The 22,500-nt window shown below is 17.8% G+C and overlaps 6 protein-coding genes across 6 annotated transcripts in view, besides 54 other annotated features; 3 read left to right on the top strand and 3 right to left on the bottom strand. All coding sequences in view use genetic code 6, as the record gives it.

Annotated features, from left to right (window-relative positions):
- The window catches only part of IMG5_128880 (ubiquitin family protein, putative), a gene marked incomplete at its 5' end in the record, with an annotated part of 3,476 nt that extends 2,579 nt beyond the window's left edge, over positions 1–897 (bottom strand). The window contains 3 exons of the mRNA XM_004032124.1: positions 1–557; positions 623–740; positions 781–897. The exon at positions 1–557 is cut by the window's left edge and continues 1,453 nt beyond it. Coding sequence (XP_004032172.1) covers positions 1–557; positions 623–740; positions 781–897 — 792 coding nt within the window. The remainder of the gene's footprint in view (positions 558–622; positions 741–780) is intronic.
- Positions 90–200: a microsatellite.
- Positions 92–125: a microsatellite.
- Positions 174–210: a microsatellite.
- A 2,242-nt stretch (positions 898–3,139) lies between the features above and the next one.
- Positions 3,140–3,189: a microsatellite.
- A 67-nt stretch (positions 3,190–3,256) lies between these two features.
- Positions 3,257–4,180: a microsatellite.
- Positions 3,535–3,604: a microsatellite.
- Positions 3,991–4,060: a microsatellite.
- IMG5_128870 (hypothetical protein) lies at positions 4,112–5,677 on the top strand (the record flags this gene model as incomplete). The annotated part of the gene is made up of 2 exons (XM_004032123.1): positions 4,112–4,724; positions 5,496–5,677. 2 exons carry the CDS (start codon positions 4,112–4,114, stop codon positions 5,675–5,677), a joined length of 795 nt encoding a protein of 264 aa, XP_004032171.1.
- Positions 4,891–4,999: a microsatellite.
- Positions 4,891–5,016: a microsatellite.
- Positions 4,901–4,943: a microsatellite.
- Positions 4,914–4,980: a microsatellite.
- Positions 4,945–5,016: a microsatellite.
- Positions 4,971–5,016: a microsatellite.
- Positions 5,678–5,710: 33 nt separating the features above from the next.
- Positions 5,711–5,820: a microsatellite.
- Positions 5,731–5,755: a microsatellite.
- Positions 5,741–5,870: a microsatellite.
- Positions 5,788–5,871: a microsatellite.
- Positions 5,790–5,870: a microsatellite.
- Positions 5,872–6,160: 289 nt separating the features above from the next.
- Positions 6,161–6,213: a microsatellite.
- Positions 6,214–6,381: 168 nt separating this feature from the next.
- On the top strand, positions 6,382–7,632 carry IMG5_128860 (hypothetical protein; the record flags this gene model as incomplete). The annotated part of the gene is made up of 2 exons (XM_004032122.1): positions 6,382–7,023; positions 7,101–7,632. 2 exons carry the CDS (start codon positions 6,382–6,384, stop codon positions 7,599–7,601), a joined length of 1,143 nt encoding a protein of 380 aa, XP_004032170.1. The 3' UTR covers positions 7,602–7,632.
- Positions 7,042–7,086: a microsatellite.
- A 620-nt stretch (positions 7,633–8,252) lies between the features above and the next one.
- Positions 8,253–9,435, top strand: IMG5_128850 (protein kinase domain protein; the record flags this gene model as incomplete). The annotated part of the gene is made up of 2 exons (XM_004032121.1): positions 8,253–8,943; positions 9,014–9,435. Coding segments are annotated over 2 exons (1,113 nt in total), but the record flags the coding sequence as incomplete, so codon positions are not given.
- Positions 9,436–9,663: 228 nt separating this feature from the next.
- Positions 9,664–9,712: a microsatellite.
- A 926-nt stretch (positions 9,713–10,638) lies between these two features.
- Positions 10,639–10,683: a microsatellite.
- Positions 10,684–10,915: 232 nt separating this feature from the next.
- Positions 10,916–10,961: a microsatellite.
- Positions 10,917–10,961: a microsatellite.
- Positions 10,962–11,080: 119 nt separating this feature from the next.
- Positions 11,081–11,322: a microsatellite.
- Positions 11,123–11,402: a microsatellite.
- Positions 11,403–12,205: 803 nt separating this feature from the next.
- Positions 12,206–12,256: a microsatellite.
- A 6-nt stretch (positions 12,257–12,262) lies between these two features.
- Positions 12,263–12,300: a microsatellite.
- Positions 12,301–12,382: 82 nt separating this feature from the next.
- IMG5_128840 (sodium hydrogen exchanger family protein, putative) lies at positions 12,383–16,095 on the bottom strand (the record flags this gene model as incomplete). Its single annotated transcript, XM_004032120.1, has 6 exons — positions 15,820–16,095; positions 15,537–15,748; positions 13,126–15,308; positions 12,860–13,007; positions 12,755–12,799; positions 12,383–12,445 (listed from the first exon to the last, which is right to left on the bottom strand). The coding sequence occupies exons 1-6, from the start codon at positions 16,082–16,084 to the stop codon at positions 12,383–12,385; spliced, it is 2,916 nt and encodes a 971-aa protein (XP_004032168.1). The 5' UTR covers positions 16,085–16,095.
- Positions 13,048–13,111: a microsatellite.
- Positions 13,062–13,117: a microsatellite.
- A 197-nt stretch (positions 16,096–16,292) lies between the features above and the next one.
- Positions 16,293–16,344: a microsatellite.
- Positions 16,313–16,353: a microsatellite.
- A 77-nt stretch (positions 16,354–16,430) lies between these two features.
- Positions 16,431–16,475: a microsatellite.
- Positions 16,476–16,794: 319 nt separating this feature from the next.
- Positions 16,795–16,867: a microsatellite.
- Positions 16,816–16,863: a microsatellite.
- A 190-nt stretch (positions 16,868–17,057) lies between the features above and the next one.
- Positions 17,058–17,096: a microsatellite.
- A 638-nt stretch (positions 17,097–17,734) lies between these two features.
- Positions 17,735–17,782: a microsatellite.
- Positions 17,783–17,929: 147 nt separating this feature from the next.
- Positions 17,930–18,028: a microsatellite.
- Positions 17,932–18,028: a microsatellite.
- Positions 17,948–18,011: a microsatellite.
- Positions 17,948–18,028: a microsatellite.
- Positions 17,950–18,047: a microsatellite.
- Positions 17,996–18,048: a microsatellite.
- A 1,328-nt stretch (positions 18,049–19,376) lies between these two features.
- Positions 19,377–19,439: a microsatellite.
- Positions 19,440–20,259: 820 nt separating this feature from the next.
- Positions 20,260–20,318: a microsatellite.
- A 174-nt stretch (positions 20,319–20,492) lies between these two features.
- Positions 20,493–20,536: a microsatellite.
- A 111-nt stretch (positions 20,537–20,647) lies between these two features.
- Positions 20,648–20,699: a microsatellite.
- Positions 20,671–20,730: a microsatellite.
- A 110-nt stretch (positions 20,731–20,840) lies between these two features.
- Positions 20,841–21,692, bottom strand: IMG5_128830 (hypothetical protein; the record flags this gene model as incomplete). Its single annotated transcript, XM_004032119.1, has 4 exons — positions 20,841–20,860; positions 20,999–21,214; positions 21,324–21,443; positions 21,500–21,692. 4 exons carry the CDS (start codon positions 21,690–21,692, stop codon positions 20,841–20,843), a joined length of 549 nt encoding a protein of 182 aa, XP_004032167.1.
- Positions 21,216–21,291: a microsatellite.
- Positions 21,216–21,317: a microsatellite.
- A 188-nt stretch (positions 21,693–21,880) lies between the features above and the next one.
- Positions 21,881–21,948: a microsatellite.
- Positions 21,930–21,977: a microsatellite.
- A 36-nt stretch (positions 21,978–22,013) lies between these two features.
- Positions 22,014–22,077: a microsatellite.
- A 355-nt stretch (positions 22,078–22,432) lies between these two features.
- Positions 22,433–22,495: a microsatellite.
- Positions 22,496–22,500: the final 5 nt, after the last annotated feature.

Genomic DNA, 22,500 nt, shown 5'->3' with positions numbered 1-22,500 from the left:
CATTAAATTATTACATAAAAGCCCTAGTCTTTATAATTATTAATGCGGTAATTCAATTACTCTTCCTGTTCTATTTTGTTAATTATTTGTATTATTATTATTATTATTTTATTATTGTTATTATTACTATTATGAAGGTTATTATTACTATTATTATGATTATTAAGATGAATTTTATTATTATTAAGTTTATTATTATTCAGTCTATTAATGTTATTATGTGGGCTATTATGTTTATTATGCATTTTATTATTAGTTTTATTAAGTTTATGTTCTTACCCCTCCTCCTCCTAATAAGGTTTGAATACTGGAAAGTATTGATTGTATTTCTCCACCATTAGAACTAGAATTATAAGTTCTAAAAGAAGCACCTCCTTAACCAGCTGCTCCGAATAAATTACCGAAAATATCAAATGAATTACCAACAGGATTACTTTAACTAGTATTCTATTAAGGATTTTAATTTTATTATTAAGAACTGCTAGTATTAGTATTTTATTATTATTATGTTTATTCAACTTTTGCAACTAAATGAATTACAACTCCATCTTCTTTTACTTTTTTTTATTAATAAATAAATAAATAAAATCTTTATTTTTTTTTTTTTTTAATTTTCATTTACAATGTTAATCTACTGTATCATTATCTTATAGTTATTTTCCTAAACATATCATTCTTTATCTTTCTACTGGTACTTATGTTAATTCTTATACTTTTTATTTTAGATCTTTTATTTTCATCTATATATATTTATTTTTTAGTCTTATTTTTTTTTTTTACGTCTAATGGAACTGTTAATTCATATACTGTATTTGATAATGTTTTTATTTTTACTAATCTCATTTTTGTTTCTTATTAGGCTTTTTGTTCTTACTCTTATTTATTTTCTTATTCCATTTTGTTTGTTTGTTTTTGCTTTGTTTTTTATTTAATTTTTGTATATTAATAAAAAATGTATATTTTTTTTTTTTTTTTTATTAAATATTTTTTTTTTAAAAAAAAAATTAAAATTTTTTAGAAATATAGAAAAAAAGAACAAAAATATCCAATTATACTTTATATATTTCTTAATATTTTTTTTTTTTTATAAATATAAAAATTGTTTCTAACAAAATATTATAAAAATATAATTAAAAAAAAAACATTTTATAAAAAAGAAATTCTTTTAATAATTATAGTAAATAATATGTGTTTATTAACTTTTTTAAAATATATTATATCATTTTATTAAAAATATATTATATTAATTTTATATTTAATTTATATTTTTAAAAATAGAACAAAATGTTTTATTTAATGAAATGTTTTTTAGTTTAATCAAATTTAAATTAATAACAATCAAAATATTACAATGAGTGCGTACATATATTAATATTATTAAATTAAATTAATTAAAATAAAATATAAATAAAATATTTTCCTTAATAATAATGTTAATTTTAATAAAAATAAATATTTTATTTATAAATAAAAATAGCATAAATATCATACCATTAAAAACGATTTCTAAAAAAATAAAATACATAAAAACAAAAATAACTAATAAAAAATTATTTATATATATTAATTCTAAAAACTTTTTTTTTTTTTTAAGTAAATAAAATAAAATAACGTATTCATTTATTTTAAAAAATATAATTATTTTTCATTCTAGAAGCCGAACAAATAACTATTTTTTAAACTTAATTCTATTATTATTCATCTTGTTTTAAATTATATTCATTCGAATTATGATTATACTAAGATGAGTTTTTCGAATGATTGGTTTCAATAGTATTAAAAATTAAAGCCGTATCAATTGAAGAATTATTTTATTTTATTTAAACAGTGCTTATTATATTTTAATTTATCAATAAATTTTTATTAGCATTATTTTCTATTGACTGTATCTAATTATTATTAAAAGAAGAATTTCCATTAATATTAAATAAATTATTACATTCTTTAATAAAAGAAGGTATTTTAACTTCTAACTAATCTTTATTTTCTAATGTATCTTCATAAAACTAACTAGAATCAATGAATTTATTTTCAGCTTAAATCGCTTCATTGTTTTATATTCTTATATTTTTTTTAATTAAGAATTCTTTATAAAACACACACTAAGAATCACACCAATCAAAACACTCATTTTTATTATCTTCCTTCTCAATAATTTTCTTTTTATCTAAAAAAGTAATTTCTTTATATACTCATAATCTGGTTCTTCTTCAAACTATAATTTCTTTATATATTCAAAAATCTTTTTTAGACTTTCTGGAGCATCATTGTAATGCTATTCTATTTAAAAATTTATTTTTTACAATTTAATCATCTCAAATTTTAATTCTTTTGATTCACAATTTAAATTTTACCAAGGTAATTCTCCATAAAGCAAATAAAAAAGTACATATAAAAGTGCCTCAATATCATCTCTTCTAGACTATTCTATGCCTTTATGACTGTTTGTTGATGTGTAACGCGCAGTTCCTATAAGTCCTTTATTACAATTCTAAGGAATATGTTAATGTTCTATATTTAAATATTCCTTTGATAAACCAAAATCTATTATATATATTGAATGGTGATTTCCATCAGTCCCAACTACAAAATTTTCAGGCTTAATATCCCTATGTATGTATTTTTTCTTGTGCATATGCTATAAGGCTTCTATCATTTAAATAGCGATTAAAATAGTCGTTTTTAAGGAAAATTTTCCATTGTGTTTTCTTCGTAAAGATTCTAAATTTTGCCCCATAAAATTCATAATAATAACTGTTGTTTTATTAGTTTTTATTTATTCAATTAAACAAGGAAAATGAGATGTATCTGTTTATAATTTTGACATTATATATGCCTCTTTTTCTAACATTCCTTATACCGATTCTTTTTTTTCGCATTTCGCTACACGTAATTTCTTATCTTGGATGTCGAATATTTTATATATATCACCGAACGAACCTTGGCCGATTTTATCGAGGGTTATATAACGGGAAGATATAGATAATTCTGGTGTGTTGTTTTTTTTAGGAAGGTATTCACATATTACTTTTGCTCTTTTTTTTAATTTTTTTATTTTTTGGGTTTTAAAAAATTATTTTTTATACGAAAGAAGTTTTTTTTTTTTTTTTTATACTTTGATATATTCATTTTAATTAGATTTTTATTTTTTTTGCTGTTTTTATTTATTTGTAGATTTTTTATTTTTTTCCTTTTATTTTCGTTTATATTTTTTTATTGTTAATTTGAAATATTTCTATGTTTGTAGCTAGTTTTTAATTATATGAATGTATATTATGATGATGGATTTTTTTTGTTATTTATAAAAAAATATATTAATACAATTTATAGGCTATATATAAAAAACATAAATATTTACAAAATTATTTATGCTTTGTTTTATTTATTATTATAAATTTAATAATAAAAAAATAATTTTAATATGGTTTATTTTAAAATGAAATACATTTTATTTTGCTTATTTTATTATGAAAAATAATAATAATAATAGTAATATATAAAATTATACATTTTCATTGATTCAATATCTTTTAAATATATAATAAAATAATAAATATTATTATATATATAAAAACTATAGTCTTATATATAATAAAATAATAAACTAAATAATTAAAAAGGTTAAATTTAAATAAAAGTTAAAAACTAAACGAAAATGGCCAAAAATAAATCAAAACAACAAAAATAAAATACCAAAAATACTTAGAAGAGACGAAAAATTATATGAATGTATATTATGATGATGGATTTTTTGTTATTTATAAAAATAATATTAATACAATTTATAGGCTATATATAAAAACATAAATATTTACAAAATTATTTATGCTTTGTTTTATTTATTATTATAAATTTAATAATAAAAAATAATTTTAATATGGTTTATTTTAAAATGAAATACATTTTATTTTGCTTATTTTATTATGAAAAATAATAATAATAATAGTAATATATAAAATTATACATTTTCATTGATTCAATATCTTTTAAATATATAATAAAATAATAAATATTATTATATATATAAAAACTATAGTCTTATATATAATAAAATAATAAACTAAATAATTAAAAAGGTTAAATTTAAATAAAAGTTAAAAACTAAACGAAAATGGCCAAAAAATAAATCAAAAACAACAAAAAATAAAATACCAAAAAATACTTAGAAGAAGACGAAAAAATAGAAAATTCAGAATAAGAAGCCTCCTTCTAATAAGAATATTCACAAGAATACGAAAGTAATTCCGACTTAGTAGATTCTATTCATCAAAGTGAATAAGAATCCCAAGAAGACGAATTAAAATAATACCGAGGAGTCTAAGGTACAAAAAAGGATGATTATTATAAAGAATCAGACATAACAGACTCCCAAGATTCCGGCGAAGAAGCCGAAGCGGAAGAATAATATAACGAGAATTAGAAAATGTTAGACGAGAGGGATTTTATAGATGACGATTTTGCAAATAAAGAAGATTTAATATAAGAAGAAGAAGAAAATGAAGAAGAATTTAATTAAGAAATGAATGAGAAATTAAAAGAGAAAATAATAAAAAAAAGTGAAAGTGAAATTATTAGTTTGGCAAATGAAATAAATATAAACACAGAAGAATTAATATAAAAGCTTATTCCGCTTTTAGATATTGAAAAAGCTAAAAAAATAATGATTGGAAAAGGTAAAAATTTCCTTGAAATTAAATTCGAATTACTTTCTTGTTATGTTTTGTGTATTTTATATTATCTTCTTTTAAAATCAAATAACAAAATAACTAAAAATCATCCTGTTTTGTAAAAACTTACTTCTTATAAAACTAATATTGAAAACTTAGAAGATTTCTAGCCTTCCTTTTAATAATAAGCAATGTAAATTTTAAAAAATCATTTAAAAACTTCAAAAAAACAAGAAAAAATTTCCGAAAAAAAGTAAGAAAAAATTTCCGAAAAAAAAAAAAACAAAAAAAATATTTCCGAAAAAAAAAAAAAAAAATCTGAAAAAAAAAAACAAATTTCTGAAAAAAATAATAACGAAAAATAAAAACTTAGAGAAGAAATAAAATAAGAACTTGAATAATTTTCAAATTCCGATAATTTCTCAAAAGACGAAGAAGATTTAAGAATAAATAAACAAGTTAATAATATTTTCTTAACTAATAATAATAATAATGATATATAATAAAATAATTCATAAATGGAAAATTGGATGATAAGTGATTCAGAAGAAGAAAAAAAAATTAAATAGGAAAAAAATTACGATATTTAATTATAAAAGACTAAAAAAATTAAAAAAAATCCCCAAAATGAAAATCACCAAGAAACATTCGAAGATGAATTTTATAAATAAGCAAAAGAAAATATAAAGACTCTTAAAAAATTTAAATTAAAATAAAAAAAATAAGCCTAATAATTAAAAGAATAAGAAATTGCATAAAAATATGATGTAAAAGTACTCGGAGAAGATGATTAAAGGAAAATAAATATGTAAATTCTAGTCAATAAAGGTTTAACTAGAAAGAGAAAAAAAATAGACTCCAATTCAAGAGTTAAACTTAGAAGGAAATTTACTAAATAAATGGTCAAACATAATAGAATGGGAGCTAAAGTTTACTAAAAGCAAATCAATTACGATGGAGAATTGGGTGTTATAAAATCTTCTTTAATTAAAAGTGTTAAGTTATCATGATTTGTTGTTAATTTTGCATTTTTTTGTTTATTATTTTTTAATAAATAAGCTTTTTTTTTTTATTTTTTTTATTTTTTTAATAATAAGCTTTTTTTATTTAAAAAATAAGCTTTTTTTATTTAATAAATAAGCTTTTTTTTTTTTTTAATAAATAAATATTATTTTATTTTTTTTGATAAATAAACTTTATTTTTATTGATATATATAATATCTGATTTTTTTGATATAATGTTTTTTTTTTTTTCTTAAAAAATAAAATAATTATGTATAAATTAAAAAAATTATAAAACATAAAATATATTTTTAATTTTCACAAATTATATTATATTTTTTTATTTAAAAAATTACTTTATTTTTTTTTTTTCTCTTTTTAATAATACTTAAAATTATTTTAATATAAATTATATTAAACGTATTTCTTTATTTCTTATTTAAAAAAAAAAAATTAAATTTTATAAATGATTGATAATATATAGAAAAAACAAAAAAAGTTAACTAATAACAAAAAAATAAAATAACTAAAATAAAAAATAAAATATATATGAATGTTAAAAAAAAAAATACTAATTGATAATAAATAAATAAAATATATGCATATATATATATACAATTAATTAATAATAATAAATAAAAATCAGCTTTATTTATATATATAAAAAAAAATAATAAAATTTTAATATCACACTAAAAATTTTTATAAAAATATGGGTTTATGTAGTATGTAATAGTGTTATAACTCCCAATAAAATCAAAGAGCTATAAACGAAATAAAATCACAAGAAGATGAAATTGAAATTGAAAAACATGAAAAAAAGCGTCCATCAATAAAGGAAAATTACAAAGACGACAATAAAACAGTAAATACAGTCGAAACAAAGTAAAATAATTAAGATGGTCGAAAAAAAATCCGTAAAATAAAGACATTTAATTCCTAAATTTTAATAGATGAAAATTAATAAATATCCGAATCTGAGGAAGATGAGGAAGAAAAGCAAAATAATATAAAAAATGAAGAAAAAAGGAAAATACATGAACGCGAAATATAAATCAACAAATCTAATAATAAAATAGTTAAATTAGATACACTAATATTTGATAATGGTATAAAATATACAGGAGAATGGTTTAATAAAATGCGAGATGGATATGGAATTTAAGAATGGCCAGATAATTCTAGATATGAAGGCGAATGGAAATAAGATAAAAGTCATGGTAAAGGTAAACTTATACATGCAGATGGTGATATATATGAAGGCTAATGGAAAAACGATAAAGCAGAAGGGAAAGGTGTATATAAAAGTAAAAACGGTGCTATTTTTGAAGGAGAATGGGTAAATGATAAGTAGGTATATTTATTTATTTAATTATTATGTTATTTATTTAATATTTATTTGGTATTTTTTTCAATACTTTTAAAAACAAGCATGGAAAAGGATCCGAAAAATGGATAGATGGAACTTATTTTGTAGGGGAATATTTTGAAGGTAAGAAATAGGGGCTAGGAAGACTTGAATTTGTAGATGGATCGGTTTATGAAGGAAATTTTAATAATAATTAAATTGATGGAGAAGGTACTTATAAATGGTCTGATGGGAAATAATATAAAGGATAATGGAGTAAGAATTTGATGCATGGAAAAGGAAAATTTGAATATTTAAATGGAAAAAGCTACGAAGGATATTATTTTAATGATAAAAAATAAGGAAAAGGGATTTTTAAATGGAATGATGAAAGATAATATATAGGTTTTTGGGATAAAGGTAATTAAAATGGAATTGGTATTTATTATTTAAGTAATGGAGAAAAAAAAATTGGAGAATGGGTTAATGGAAAAAGAGAAAAATGGTTTAATGAGGATGAAATCTAAAATTTAGTTTATTAAGGTTAAATGATTGATGAATAAAATTTTCTAGTTAATGATTGATTTTTGATTATTAGAATTTCTATTATTTTTGATTTTTATAAGTAGATTTGAATTATTTATTCATTCCAGTGTAAAAAAATTTATCAATATTTTTTTTAGTATTTATTAATATATTTTAATGTATATTTTTTTGTTATTAATATATTTGTTTATAAGTTTCTTTTTTTCAATTTATATTATATAGTTATAATGTTAGTTTATTTTATTAATTTAATGTTTTATTCTAGAATATAAAATATATATTTTAAAAGATTTTGTTCAGTAATCATGAAAATGTTTTAGTTGAATATTGTAATTTTTAAGCAAATAAAATTATAAAGAATTTTTACAATTAAAATAGATTATATTACTTAGATAAATTTATACTATAATTAAAATTTATTAAATTAATAAACAAAATTGTATTTAAGCTAAATTATATTAAATAAATATTTAACATTTATAAATAATTTGTGTATTAAAAAAAAAAAAAACTTACATTGATTTTTTAAAAATAAAAAACAAAAATATATATATTTATTATATAACAAAAATATATATTAAAAAAAATTAAATAAACAATAACTAATAAAACCTAAAAAAAAATCATAAATTAATTAAAAAAGTGGCTTTTACAAAATAATACAAATATAATTCCAAAAAAAATAAAAAATGGAAAAATATAAATTAATAGAAATAATCGGCAAAGGTTCATTTGGTGAAGTCCAAAAAGCCTAAAACATAGAAACAGGCGAAATAGTTGCCATAAAGACTATGAAATAAAAATACCAGACATGGGAAGAATGTATGAATTTGCGAGAACTAAAATCTTTACGAAAGCTAATCCATAAAAATGTTGTAAAACTAAAAGAAGTAATAAGACAAAATAACCAATTATCATTTGTATTCGAACATGCAGACCTCGATATATTTAAACTATACGAAGAATAGCGTAAATCAGGATAAAAACTACCCCAAAATTAAATTAAATCTATTATTTATTAATTAACATAATCAATATACTATATACACAAACATGGTTTTTTCCACCGCGATTTAAAACCGGAAAATATACTATATAATAATAAAACAAAGTACGTTAAATTAATTGATTTTGGCTTAGCTAGGGAAATTAGGTCAAGACCACCTTATACTGATTATGTATCTACAAGGTGGTATAGAGCTCCTGAACTATTACTTAGGTCTACTAATTATAATTCTCCAGTTGATATTTTTGCTCTAGGATGTATTATGGCTGAACTATTTATGCTAAAGCCTTTATTTAATGGATAATCTGAATAAGATTAACTTGTCAAAATTAGTTCTATTTTAGGGACACCTTCTAAATTAGAATGGCCTGAAGGTTTTTGTTTTGTTTTATATTTTATTTATATAAAATATTTTTTTATTTTTTTTTTTAAACAAAAAAAAAGGACATAGATTAGCAGCTTAAAAAGGTATTAATTTTCCTTAATATCCTTCTATTCCATTAAATACTATAATAAATAATTGTCCATAATAAGCTATTTAATTAATTTAAGAATGTTTAAAATGGGATCCTTAAAAAAGACCTACTGCATAAAAAATATTATAACATTCATATTTTTTCGACATAGAGCATATACTTCCAGAAGACTATTTTAATGACGAATAATAAAATAAAAACTAAAATAAAAACATTGAAGATTAACAAAAATATGATAAAAGTGAAGATATAACAATTGAAAAATAAAAAAATTTGAATTAATATTGTATATCGGATAATTAATTAAACAAAAAATTAAGAGTTAATATAGACATTAATTCAAATTAAGATATTGAGTAGAAATAATATAGAAAAGAAAGTAATGAATATATTTAAAATAATGTTAGTAATAATAATAATTAAAAAAATACAAACATAAAAAATTAATATAAAGAATATATGAAATTTGAGGAAAGAGGGAAATAAAAAGAAAGTGGCTTAAATTATAATGAATTAGGAAGTTTATATGAAGAAGGAAAAAATAAAAATTTAAATAATTTTAATTCTGATGATCATAAAATTAATAACATTAATATAAATAGCAATAATATTGGCATAAATAATAATAATAATAATAATAATAATAATAATAATAATAATAATAATATTAGTCGAAGTGACAAAAAAAATAGAGCAACATCTTTATAATAAAAAAATTCTGATTTCAATTTTTTAGTTAATTTAAATAAACATAATTAAATTGATGAAAGTTTTAAAAATAAATAATTTTTGGGAGAATAATTACCTTATAATAAAAATAAGTTTAATTTATAGCTTAATTTTAATTCAAAGGAAGAAAATAATAATAATAATTAAATTAATTTTTTTTTAAATCAAAATACATCTTGCTTCGCTAATTAAAATACTTCACAATTATAAGAATATTAAGTTGGAGGTTATTAATCTTCAATTGAAAACAGAAACAGACAAAATAGGAATCTTTATTAAAATGAAAATTTAGAAAAATTGAAAATAAATTAATATAATGGTGGCGTATTTAATAATATTAATAAAGATTTAGATAACATATATAATTTTTCTTATAAATCTAACTTAAATAATATTAATGGATATTAATAATAAAACAAAAACATATATAATTTATATAATAAAAATATCAATGCTAATAATAGTTAAGGAGCTATAAATAGTATTTATAATTTTAATAATATTAGATAACCTGTTAGAAATTTAGGATTATAAATGCCTTAAAATTTAGACAAGTAACTTTTTTGAAGTTTTATTTAATTTTTATTTTTTTATATCAAAACAAGATAAATAAAACTTTATTATTGTATTTATTTATATTTTTATTAATTATATTTTTGAAAAATTTAATTATTTAAAATTTTTTTTAATTATTATTTTAATTTATTTTTACGTTATATTTTTTATTTTTTGTAAAATAATAAATTCAAAATATATAGATTTTTATTTTTGTAATATATAAAAATTGTATGTATTTTTATATTATAAATATTATTATTAATATTAAAAATAAAGAAAGTTAATAATATTAAACTTTTTTGTTTTATTTATAAAAAATTACAATTTAAAAAAATTAAATTAATATAAAATATAATATATTATATTATTAATTCTTTTTTATTATATTTTTTGGAAAAATAAATAAGATTATATAAATATTTTAAAGTTTTTTTTTATAAAAACATCAATATAAAGCATATTAAAAGTATAATTAAATTCAAAAAAAATGATTTATATGCTTGAAGTAATATTATTAAATTTTATTTCTAGATTAATTATATTATTAAGGATTCAAATATTATTCATCAAAACGAACTTATTTTTTTATTTTATTTTATATTTATTTTTTATTATTATTATTTTTTTTAAGTATAGAAACTAATTTAAATTAAGATTTTTAATTATTTACTGATTAATTTTATTATTTAATATTATTTATTTGTACAGAATATGAAGAATTTATAGAATTTTATGAAAAAGTTAAATGTTATTATTCTATTATTTATTATTACTAATATAAATATTATAAATTATTATTATTATTATTATTATTATTATTATTATTATTATTATTATATTTTTTAATATTAAAATAATTTTATTAATTATATTTATTAATATTTTTTTTAATATATATATTATAATTATTATTATATTAATATTAATATTTTTATTATTATTAATATTTATATTATTTTTTTTATTTATTTATTATTTTTATTATTATTAGGATATTTATTATTTTTCTTATCGTTATTATTATACTTATCTATTTTTTAATAATTATTTTTTTTATTATTCTTATATTTATTCATATTACTTTTTCTTTTAAAATATTATTTATTCTTACTCTTTAATATTTTACTCTTCTATTAATTATTTTTTAATTTTTTCTTTTTTATCTTCATTTATAATATTTGATAATCTTTTTATTTCTTTCTATTTTAAATTAATTAAATTTTATATTAACTCTTATATTTTATCAAATTCTTTTGTTTATTTATTTTCTTATTCAATAATTGATTTTTGGCTTTCATATGGTTTTGTACTAATATCTATTTAATCTATAGAAATTTTTATTATAACTAATTTTTTGTTATTTTAATTCTATTTCTTCCTTTATTTCGCTTGCTTATATTTCTAAAGTACTTAATTCATTTATTGCATATATTATTTCTTAATTAATTTAAATTTCCTCATGATAATACTCATTAGGTTATATATCTTTTAACTATTTTTAATTATGTTTATATTTTATATATTTTATTTTATACCAATTCAATACTTTGTTATTCTTATAATAAAAATTCATTAGATATAAAGCTTAATATTTAGGAATTGTTATTATTTAATTTGTCAAAATTTAAGATTATATAATATTTTTAAAATGGTATATTGGCAATTTAAGTTTATGTATCTACAAAAATATTTTCTTAAACTAATTTATTATTTTTTCAATATTTATTAATTAAACTTGATTAATTCTTATATTTTATATATAACCACAACAATTACACATATTTATGCTATTTTTTAATAAAAATTTATAAATTTATTTATTTTACGTAATAATATTTAACAAACACTATTAAAAAAAATCAAATATAAATTAATATTATATATATAAAATATATATATATAAATATATATATATATATATATAATAACTTTTATTTTTTATTTATATTTATATTTTTATTTTATATTACTATTTTCATAAAAAAAAAAATGTTTTTTCTAAAATAATATATTAATAAATAAAATAAATTAAATTAATGAATTTTTTTTTTCATTATTTTTATTCATCTTCTTCAGCCTATTTTGATTCTTTAATAATATAATTAGAGTCAATCTAATTATGATTTGTAAAAAAATTTTCTTATTTATTTTCATCTTTTTATATTTCTTAATTTTCCTCATCTTTTATTTAAAAATGGCAACTATCTCTTAGATTTTTTTCATTTATGCTTTATTTTCTTGTCTAAACTCCAAACTTAGTTTAATAAGAAGAATGTAAAATAGACGATCTTTTACTAACACTGACATTAGCATGCGAAGGACTTATATAGTTTTATTATAGTGAAACTTAATCATGTCCACTAATTATTTTTTTAACAAAATCATTATCATCTTAGAAATGAAAAAATGTGCATTTTTTTACTGTATATAAATATTATACTGTATGAGGTAAAAATACAGCAAATGACTATATATTAAAATAAAAAAAAATTAAATATATAATATATGATATTTTATTTTTTATTACTTATATAAGTTATTTATCCTATTATTCTTTAGTTTTGATACAATCTTTAATTATTTAAAATCCAGAATTAGTATTATGCATATCTTTTTTATAAACGTTTCCTTTTAACAATACACCTCCATGTTAGAAATCAATAGTTTAATTTTTTCTATATACAAAATTAAAAAATATAAAATGATATTAAATGAAATAATAATAATAATAATAATAATAATAATAATAATAATAATAATTATTTTAATAATAAAAATATTTTTATTATTTACTTATATTTTGCAAATCTCATTTGAGGAATAAGATCTTTAATAATTTACTTATTAAGATTACTTAAGGGTTTAAGTTAATTATAATAAAGTTAAGTAATAGTCATAAAGCTTTACTACCAAACATAATCCTCCATTTATTAATTCATCTTAATAATATTTTACAATGACTACAGAGGAAAAGCTAATACATAAACCATAGCATCTGCAATACAAGAAGTAAGATATCTTAATTCTGGTAAAACCAACTAATGTATAAATAGTACATTTCCAATTAATTTATTTTCATTATAAGTATAAAAAGTCTATGTGCAAATTTCCGTAGCTCTTCCTCTTGTAATAACAAATAAATATTTAGCTCTTTCTCCTTCTTTAACTATATAATTATCTTTCTCGATAATTATTTCAATGCTTTCATAAATAATCTTATCAAGCATAACATCTGGTATAAATTCAAAGAATTTTATATTTTTCAAAAACTCTTTTACAGGCGGTGATTTCCACGACGGTTTAATATTGTCTAATTTAAGTTAATGTTTCTCTATATGATTTTTTACTGTTTTGAATTATTTATCGTCTATTTACCCTAATCTTATAGAATCCTCAAGTAATTTCCTTTGACTTTCCAGTAAAGAAAACGCTGCTTTTTTCGTCTAAATCATTTTCGATATTTCCGGAAAACTTATATGTAAATAATTCTAAATATACTCTTCCGCCATGAGTCTATTATCATAGCTTTCCCTCACAATATAAGCTTATACTTATTCTTAAATTCTAAATTCTTTAATGACTTCTTCTGCACTCTCATGAGCTTCAATATAAGTCGAAAGTACATCATAAATATGAGAAATATGATTAAAAAGCATATTTCCGGCTATTTCTCCTATAATGGGCCAAGTTTTTAAATAGAATAAAATCTAAATATAAAACGGATTATTAATATAATTAGATAAAAATTCCCAAGAATTCATCCTTTGATTCTATGTATCGATATCCCAATTGACGCTTTCAATAAGTAATAAAAGAGCATTTGAACTGCATTATTATTTTTCAAATTAAATCCAATAAATACCTTTTAAGGCTATTAAATATCTATTTCTACATTCCACAACCATATCTTCATCTATTAAATTTTACGAAGAATCAGCTGATTCATTTTCTAATTTTAAAATTTCTTTTTGTTTTATTAATTCTAGCTCTATAGGATTTTTATGTGCTAATTTTATGTTTATATCTTCTTCTTTTTCCCTTTTTTATATATCAACTTCTATTTATTAAATCTTTTTTTCATATTCAGGTATTCCTATAAGGTCTTTTACGCCATTCCAGTTTACCATTTACAAATATTGATTATTTTTCAATAAATTCATTTTTCTAATAGTATCTTCCTTCAACCCTTCAAGAAAATACATAAAAGTTTTCTACCTTACATTACTAATAACACATAAACCTAGGCTTTTTATTAAAACTCCGGCTGTCGTAGAATTTATAATCAATGTCAATAAAGCATTCCCTGCCATATCGAAAAGCACAATATCTCTAAATTTCTAAGAATACGCATCAGTATAGTCATTAGCGACAATTAAAGCAAAAGAAATACCTATAGCACCCCTTAAACCTCCATAGGTAAGTACATAAACATCCTTCCAACTTAATCCATAACCCCATTTCCTTAACCATTTCATAACAAGGGCAATAGAACCGAATCTACTCAATATCATACAAATATAAAGCCCGAAAAGTTTAAAATAATCCTATTAAATAATTGTATATTAATCTTAACCATTTGAAAAACTTTCATTATTTAAATTATTCAAAACCCTAATTCCGACAATAATTCCAGCCAACAAAAAAATAATAGACTCAGCAGCATAAACAACATATTTCCAAAAAATATGAACTGTTTTTTCCTCTTCTATAGATATTTTAGTCTTCCCAAAAATAGACATAAAAAGCCCTAAAGATACCAAAGCCATAATACCAGATATCTATATTCCTAAATCAACATTTTCAGCTATAAAAAAGCACAAATAAGCAGCTATAAAAGTAACATTTACAGTCAATATTGCATCATTATGTATTCTTCCAATCCAAAAACTAGCTATTAAACCAATAAAAATTCCCAAAAGAGCACCTCCAACAGTTAAAGTTAAAAAAAGCTTTATTATATCAAATATTAACATTTGCTATTATATATATTATATATAAATATATAATTAAAAATTATAAATACATATATATATTTATTTATATATTTATTAATTTTTAACATTATTTATTTATTAAAAAAATATTTTGATGAAAATAAAATTCTTGAAAAAGTTGACTATGACATGGCTTTTTATTGTTGAGTTTTATAAAATAAATGCATAAAATTTAAAAATAAATCATTTTTTAATAATATATATTATTACTTATCCTTTAACCATTTTGCTTGAAATTTCAAAAAGAACCATACAAGTTCCATCATTTAGTAAAGACTCTCCTTCAATTAAAGAATTTAATTTTTTTGGTGCTCCAACTTCTTTTAAAAGAGCCAAAACTGCCACAGTATCTGTACAAGATAGTATTGATCCAAACATAAAAGCTCCACTCCACGAATAGTATGAATCGTCATATTATAGAACTACTTTTATAGAAAAAAGTAAAAATATAGTAGAAAAAAGAACACAAGGAAATGCTAATAAAAATATTTACCCCGATTATTTTTTGAAAGAATGCCAGTCACTATTAAATCCCCCTTCAAATATTAATATAGGTAAAATATCATAAGGATACCGTGAGGGTCTATATTTCTAATTGAATATATAGATTATCCTAATAGTCCCATTTCTTAATAAAATTTCCCTATAAATATTCCTATTATAAATAGCATTGGGGTATATGGAATCCCAGTTTTCTTATTCATCTCACGAACTAAACCAGATATTGCCAAGCCACCGAATAGGAAAAATACTATCATTGATGATTCCGGTATGTGATTTTCTTAATGGGTTTCTTCACTTAATGTTCTCAAGGCTTAGAAAGTTTATTACATTAATTATTTATATATTTTTAATTTTTAAATTTTCTTTTATTTTTTTATTTGTGTGTACTGTTTATTATATTTTATTTAATTAAATAGTTTTTTTTATTTTATTTTGTTTTTTAAATAATTTATATATTATATATTTTTGCTTTTATTATTATGTTTGTTTTTTTTTTTATGTTTTTTGTTTTTTTGTTTTGTTTAATTAATAAAAGATATTTATATAATTATTTTTGTAAAATTAATATCTGTTTATGTCATATAAAGAAAATTGTAATAATTTTAACAAATAAAAACCAATTTTTTTTAAAAAATAAATACAATTCCAAATTTTATATTTATAAACAAAACAAAAATATATCTTTATATAAATCAATATAATGTATTTTTTATTCATAAAAAAATTTAAATAATTATTTAATATTTTATATAAATATTTTTTTTAATTTTATCAAATATTGATTAAACAAATATAATATAAATAAGCAATTTTAAATCAGCCTTTATTAATAATTTTTAAAATAATTTATATTTTAAAATAAACAAAATTTAATTAATATTTATTTTATTTGAATAGTATTTTTAAAAAAATATATTTATTAATTACAAATATTAACAAAAGAATAATTTTTTATAAACAGAAAATTAATATTATCATTATATCGATTATTATTATTATTATTATTATTATTATTATTATTAATATTATTATTTATTTTTAAATAATTTTTTTTATTCTTATTATTTTAATTATAATTAAATTTACTCCTATCTTTTAATAAACTATTCAGTTAATATTTCTACTCCATTTTCAATAGTTGCAATTACTTTTCTACCGGGAATAGTTTTTAAGAAACATTATTTCCAATCCAATCCATTACTTTTTTATAAAAGAATATCAAATACTAAAAATAATATATAAAAAAATAAATATTTAAATAAAATACCATGATTACAAGCCAAAATACTTGATGATTCTAATTTTACATACTTTTAAATAGGAAATCTTTAAGTTTTAATGTTTTCTTGATTTGCATTATTAAAAGTTATATTTTTAAGTCTATTATGATCTACTAATCCACCAATAATATAAGCTACACTAAAAATAATTAAAAAATATTAAAATAAAAAAATATATGTATTACTTAAAATCTAATTCTTCAATATCTACTTATGAATCTCCGGTTAAATAAACTAGTTAATTTTTCTCAAAATACTCATTATAATGTTTTTAGTAAATCTCGATTCCCCAATTATATGCATTTCCTATTTCTAGAGATTTACTTAAATTTTCATTTACAGACGTTATTATAAATCTTAAAGGCTATTTAGCTTTTTTATTTGCACTTTACATATACATTAATTATGTTACTAAACTTTTATACTCCTTTTCATTTAATAAGTTTAAAAATTACATATCTATTATAACTTTTTAACCTTTTATTTATTTTGCATATATTCTTCTCTAATGATTTAATTTGTTTTATAAGGAGTTGTATACAATTTTTAGATATTTTATTAATTTTGTATTTATTTTATTTCGTTTTCATGTGTTTATGATTATTTTTATTCCTTTCTTAATTGTTTTTCTTTTATTTTTGTTATTTTTTTTCTTCTTTTTTCTTTTATTTTAATTCAAGCCATTTCAAACTTCTTATCTATTTTTTGAGTTGCCTTTTAGAAATCTTTTAATCATTATTTTCTGATTAGATTTCTTAAAAATTTTATTTATATTATTCCATAAATAAAAAAAGAAATATTTATCCTTTAATTATATTTTAATATATTTATATAAAGATATATAAATAAATGTATATATAATATATGTATATTTATTAATATATATATATATAATATAAATAAATATATTAATATATAATTAATTATAATTATATAAAACATAAAATATATATCATATTATTTCATCGTATTCATTATTATTTTAATCCTTAGTTAAATTTTTTCCTTATCCCATCCAATTTTCAAAAAAATCCTAAACTACATTATGATTATTCCTAAATTATTCTAAATTTAAACATAATTTATCATTAGCCCCTACTTAGCTAACAATTGACGCCCCAATCCAATTTGCTACGTTTCCTGGATATATATTTATATAAAAAGCTAAATACTTTTCCAAATATTTTAAATCATTAAATTCTTGAAAATTATTTAACATAAAAAGTATTTCCTATCGAATTCTTTAAAAAAAATTTTTCGTTTAAGAAATTCCTCCTGCAAAAATTATATTCTAAGCTACTTTAATACCTATTAAACAATTTAATTTTTAAAAGCATTTTAATATAGAAAAGGCAATATTAGGTTCTTCTTTTTTTAAATTTCCAAATAAACCTTTGCTTAAGCATTTTATGCAACTTTTATAGTTTATTTTTGTTTTCTAAAAATTATTATTTTTCATAATATTAGCATTAATAAATTAATTTTTGCATAAATTTTTATTATTATTATCATTGAAATACTATTCTTCCTAACTCTTAAATAATAATTTACAATATTTAAATTTAATATCCTCCAACTATTCAAATTCTATTCCCGAATCAGCCGAATTAACCTCCAAAAGTAAATTTTTTAATATTTCATTTACCCTTTATCCTCCACATTTTACACTAACAAATGCATTCATTACTGGATAACCTTCATATATAGGCATTATTTAACAATCATAATACCCTATATCGACCACTAATCCTGTAATTTATCCAGTAATATACAAAGGTAGACTATTATTCATCAAGAAATAAACTTTTTAAATCTCATATTTATTAAAAAGCAATGTGCATAAAATATCATAAAACTAAATCGGAATATTTAAATTTTAGCAGACATAAATAGTCTTATTTTATTATCTACACATTAAGTCATTATAAAAAATTTAATTTAAAAATGTATCCAAATTTCTTTATAAAATATTTTCTTTTTTTTCATCTAAAAAGCATTCTTTTATTTAAACCTTTTACCTTTTTGGTTCATTAGGGAATGTTTTTAACTCTTAAAATATCTCTTTTGGTGTTTTAATAATTTTTACAGGAGCATTTTCACCAGAAAAGCCTATTTTTGTATAAGCTATTCCTATATCAAGTATTATTTAGATTTTCTCATTTATTCTTTGCTTGTATTTATCCATTTTTATTTATAAATTTTTTTAAGAAAATAAAAATAAATAAATATATATATAAATATATATCTTTCTTTTTTATTAAGAAAAAATATATATATATATAAAATATTTAATTTAATATAATATATAAAAAATAATTATTTTATATAAAAAAATTCTAATTTGATAAAAATAGTACTAAAAAAAAATGTTCTTCTAAAAACTCAAAGATTTAAACTACGATTTTCCATTTGAAGATTAATAAAAGCCCCAAAGTACATTTATATTAATAAAAGACACATTATTTACAAATGCAAATTTTTTAATATCCTAATTAATATCATCATATTTCAAACAATAAGATGGTATAACATTAATAGCAATATCTTAGTAATATGCCCATTATTTAAATTGTTTAAAAAAGATAGGTCATAACCTAAACTAATATATAATAAAGGAATAATTATCATACATAAATTTATATTAAAATATAAACGATTGGGTACCTTAAGATCTCCCTTTTACAGAAGAAACACATAATAGTTGGATAGAACCTCCTTCAAATGTATATAAAATAAGTTTAAATGAGTAAAAAGAAGAAAATTTTTTTTAAAAAATGTTTACTTATATAAAAATTTAAGTTGAAAAACAATAAGGAAACCCAGTTATAATTATTGATAATTTAACTTGTTTATTTGATATCGTATTAAATAAAGGGTATATTTATAATTTTATTAGTAATTTAATTTTTTTGATAAAAACTCATCCGAAAAAACCCTCTTTAGTTATACTATCTACATGTACTTTTGATTAAGAATTATAAAAATTAATTGGAATTATTGAAACTTATGCAGATTCATAAATTGAAATGTTTGAAAATACAAGTGGGTATTAAATTGATATTGCAGGATAAATGATTGTTAAGATTAGCAAAAATAATAAAGTTGCTAAATATTTATATTCTTTAACTGAAAATACGGTTGATATTAAAAATTCTTATATTGTATGAGTTTTTAATTTTATTTTTATTATTTTTTAAATTTTATATTTTGTTTGTATTAAAAAAAAATAAAAAAATTTATATTAATATTTATAATTTCTTTATATTAATAATTAATATAATTACCTATTATATATTTTAAGAGAAAAAAAAAATCGATATATAATATCCAATATTAAAATAGAATAAATATAATTAATTTTATCTATATATATATTATGTTGAAATATATTATTTAAATAAAAAATATAATATTAAAAAAATAATAAATAATATAAAATCTTTACAAATCTTATTAAAAATAATTTTTTAATTTATTTTTTTAATATATATAAGATTCAAATAAAAATAATAAAATAAAAAAACTAATAATTTTATAATAAAATTATTATTAATACTAAAATATAAATATTATAAAATTATATATATTAATATATATTATAAATATGTTTATATATATATTTCTAGAAATGTTTATTTTATATAAATTTTAAACCTATATTTTTTTTTTTAAATAAAATGTTTAACTATAATTATTTATTATTTAAAACTTTATATAAATACAGATACACTCAATAGCTATTTATAAGTTCTTTTAATTTTATAGGATTTTCATCTTCTTAGAATTACATTAATGTTTTTTAAATATTTTATATTACATCTTTTTAATTTTATTTGATTAGTTTAATTATATTTTCGCAATGTTAATCACTAATTTTATTTTCTTTACAGAAATTCTAAATAATAAACACAATTTCATTTATATCCGTATTTTCAAAGCTTTTAATTTTTCCTTTATTAACTGTGCAATGATCTAAATCATCCATTTATTTATTCAAAGAAACTCCAGTAGACCCAAATCCTCCTTCTCCTCTTAAAGTTTCATCTAATTCTTCCACTTCCTATATTATTGTGGGAGTTATTTTTTCAATAATCATTTAAGCTACTATATATATAATATATATATATATATATATATATATATATATATATATATATATATATATTTATTTATATAAATATTTATTTTTCTTATTTATTTAATATATGTATACTCTTAAAATCATCATTAGAATGATTAAATAATAATACATTTACTTCTCCTCTATAATCTTCGTCTATAACACCAGCTCCTACATCAATAAAATTCTTCCAAGCTAGACCTGATCTTGGTGCTTTTTTAGTTTAAATATATATATATATACGCTTTTTATATAGTTATATATATTACCTATTCTTGCATAATTTCCTGTAGGAACTGCTATTGAAAGCCCTGTTTTAACTAATTATTTTCCTTTAGCTGGAATGGTTGTTTCTTAGCAAGCACATAAATCATATCCGGCAGCTCCTGAAGTTCCTTTTTATGGAATTATAGCTTATTTATGTAATTTTTTTATTTATAATATAGCAAAATTTTTAGACATTTTTGTTTCTTTATAGGTTTTTTTATTATTATAAAATATTTATTTATTCGAAATTTAAAAAGCCTTTTTTTTAGAATAATGTTTTAGATATATTAATTTGTTTTTTAAAATACTAATAATTAAAAAAAAATGAAAAAAGCGGGTAAATATTTAAGCGGATATTTGAAAATTTTTGAAAAAGATTTCACATATATATATTTAATAATTATAATATATATATATATATATATATATATATTTATATTATTAAATATATTAATTATAAATTTTTTATATTATATATTTATAATAAATTGTATATTTATTTTTAAGTAAAAAATAAATAATTTATTTAATAAAAAAAATACTAAATTATAATAATTTTTAAAATAAATAAAATATAAATATGATTTAAATATTAATAACTTTATATGATTATATTTTAATAGAAAAAAATCATTAAAGCAATTAAAAACATAATAATATATTAATTTACTATTTTAAATTATAAGATTATATTAGTATAATTTAAAAATATTTGTATCTTATAATATAAATTAATAATTATTTAAAATATTAATCTAGTTTTATTTTTCATAAATTAAGATTTTTATCATATGTTTTGTAATAAAATTGCATAAACTATATAACCTATAAATAATTATTTTAAATAATTTGTTTCATTATATGATAATTATTGATTCTATATTTTCATTTTTTTTAAGATTTTATTAATTATATTAAAATTAGTTTAATTGATTTATATGTATATATATATATATATATATATATATATATATATATATATATATATATATATATATTATTA

The sequence above is a fragment of the Ichthyophthirius multifiliis genome (assembly GCF_000220395.1).
Source record: "Ichthyophthirius multifiliis unplaced genomic scaffold scaff_1120509251013, whole genome shotgun sequence".
NCBI lineage: Eukaryota > Ciliophora > Oligohymenophorea > Hymenostomatida > Ichthyophthirius > Ichthyophthirius multifiliis.
This window is presented reverse-complemented; position numbering and strand designations above follow the sequence as displayed.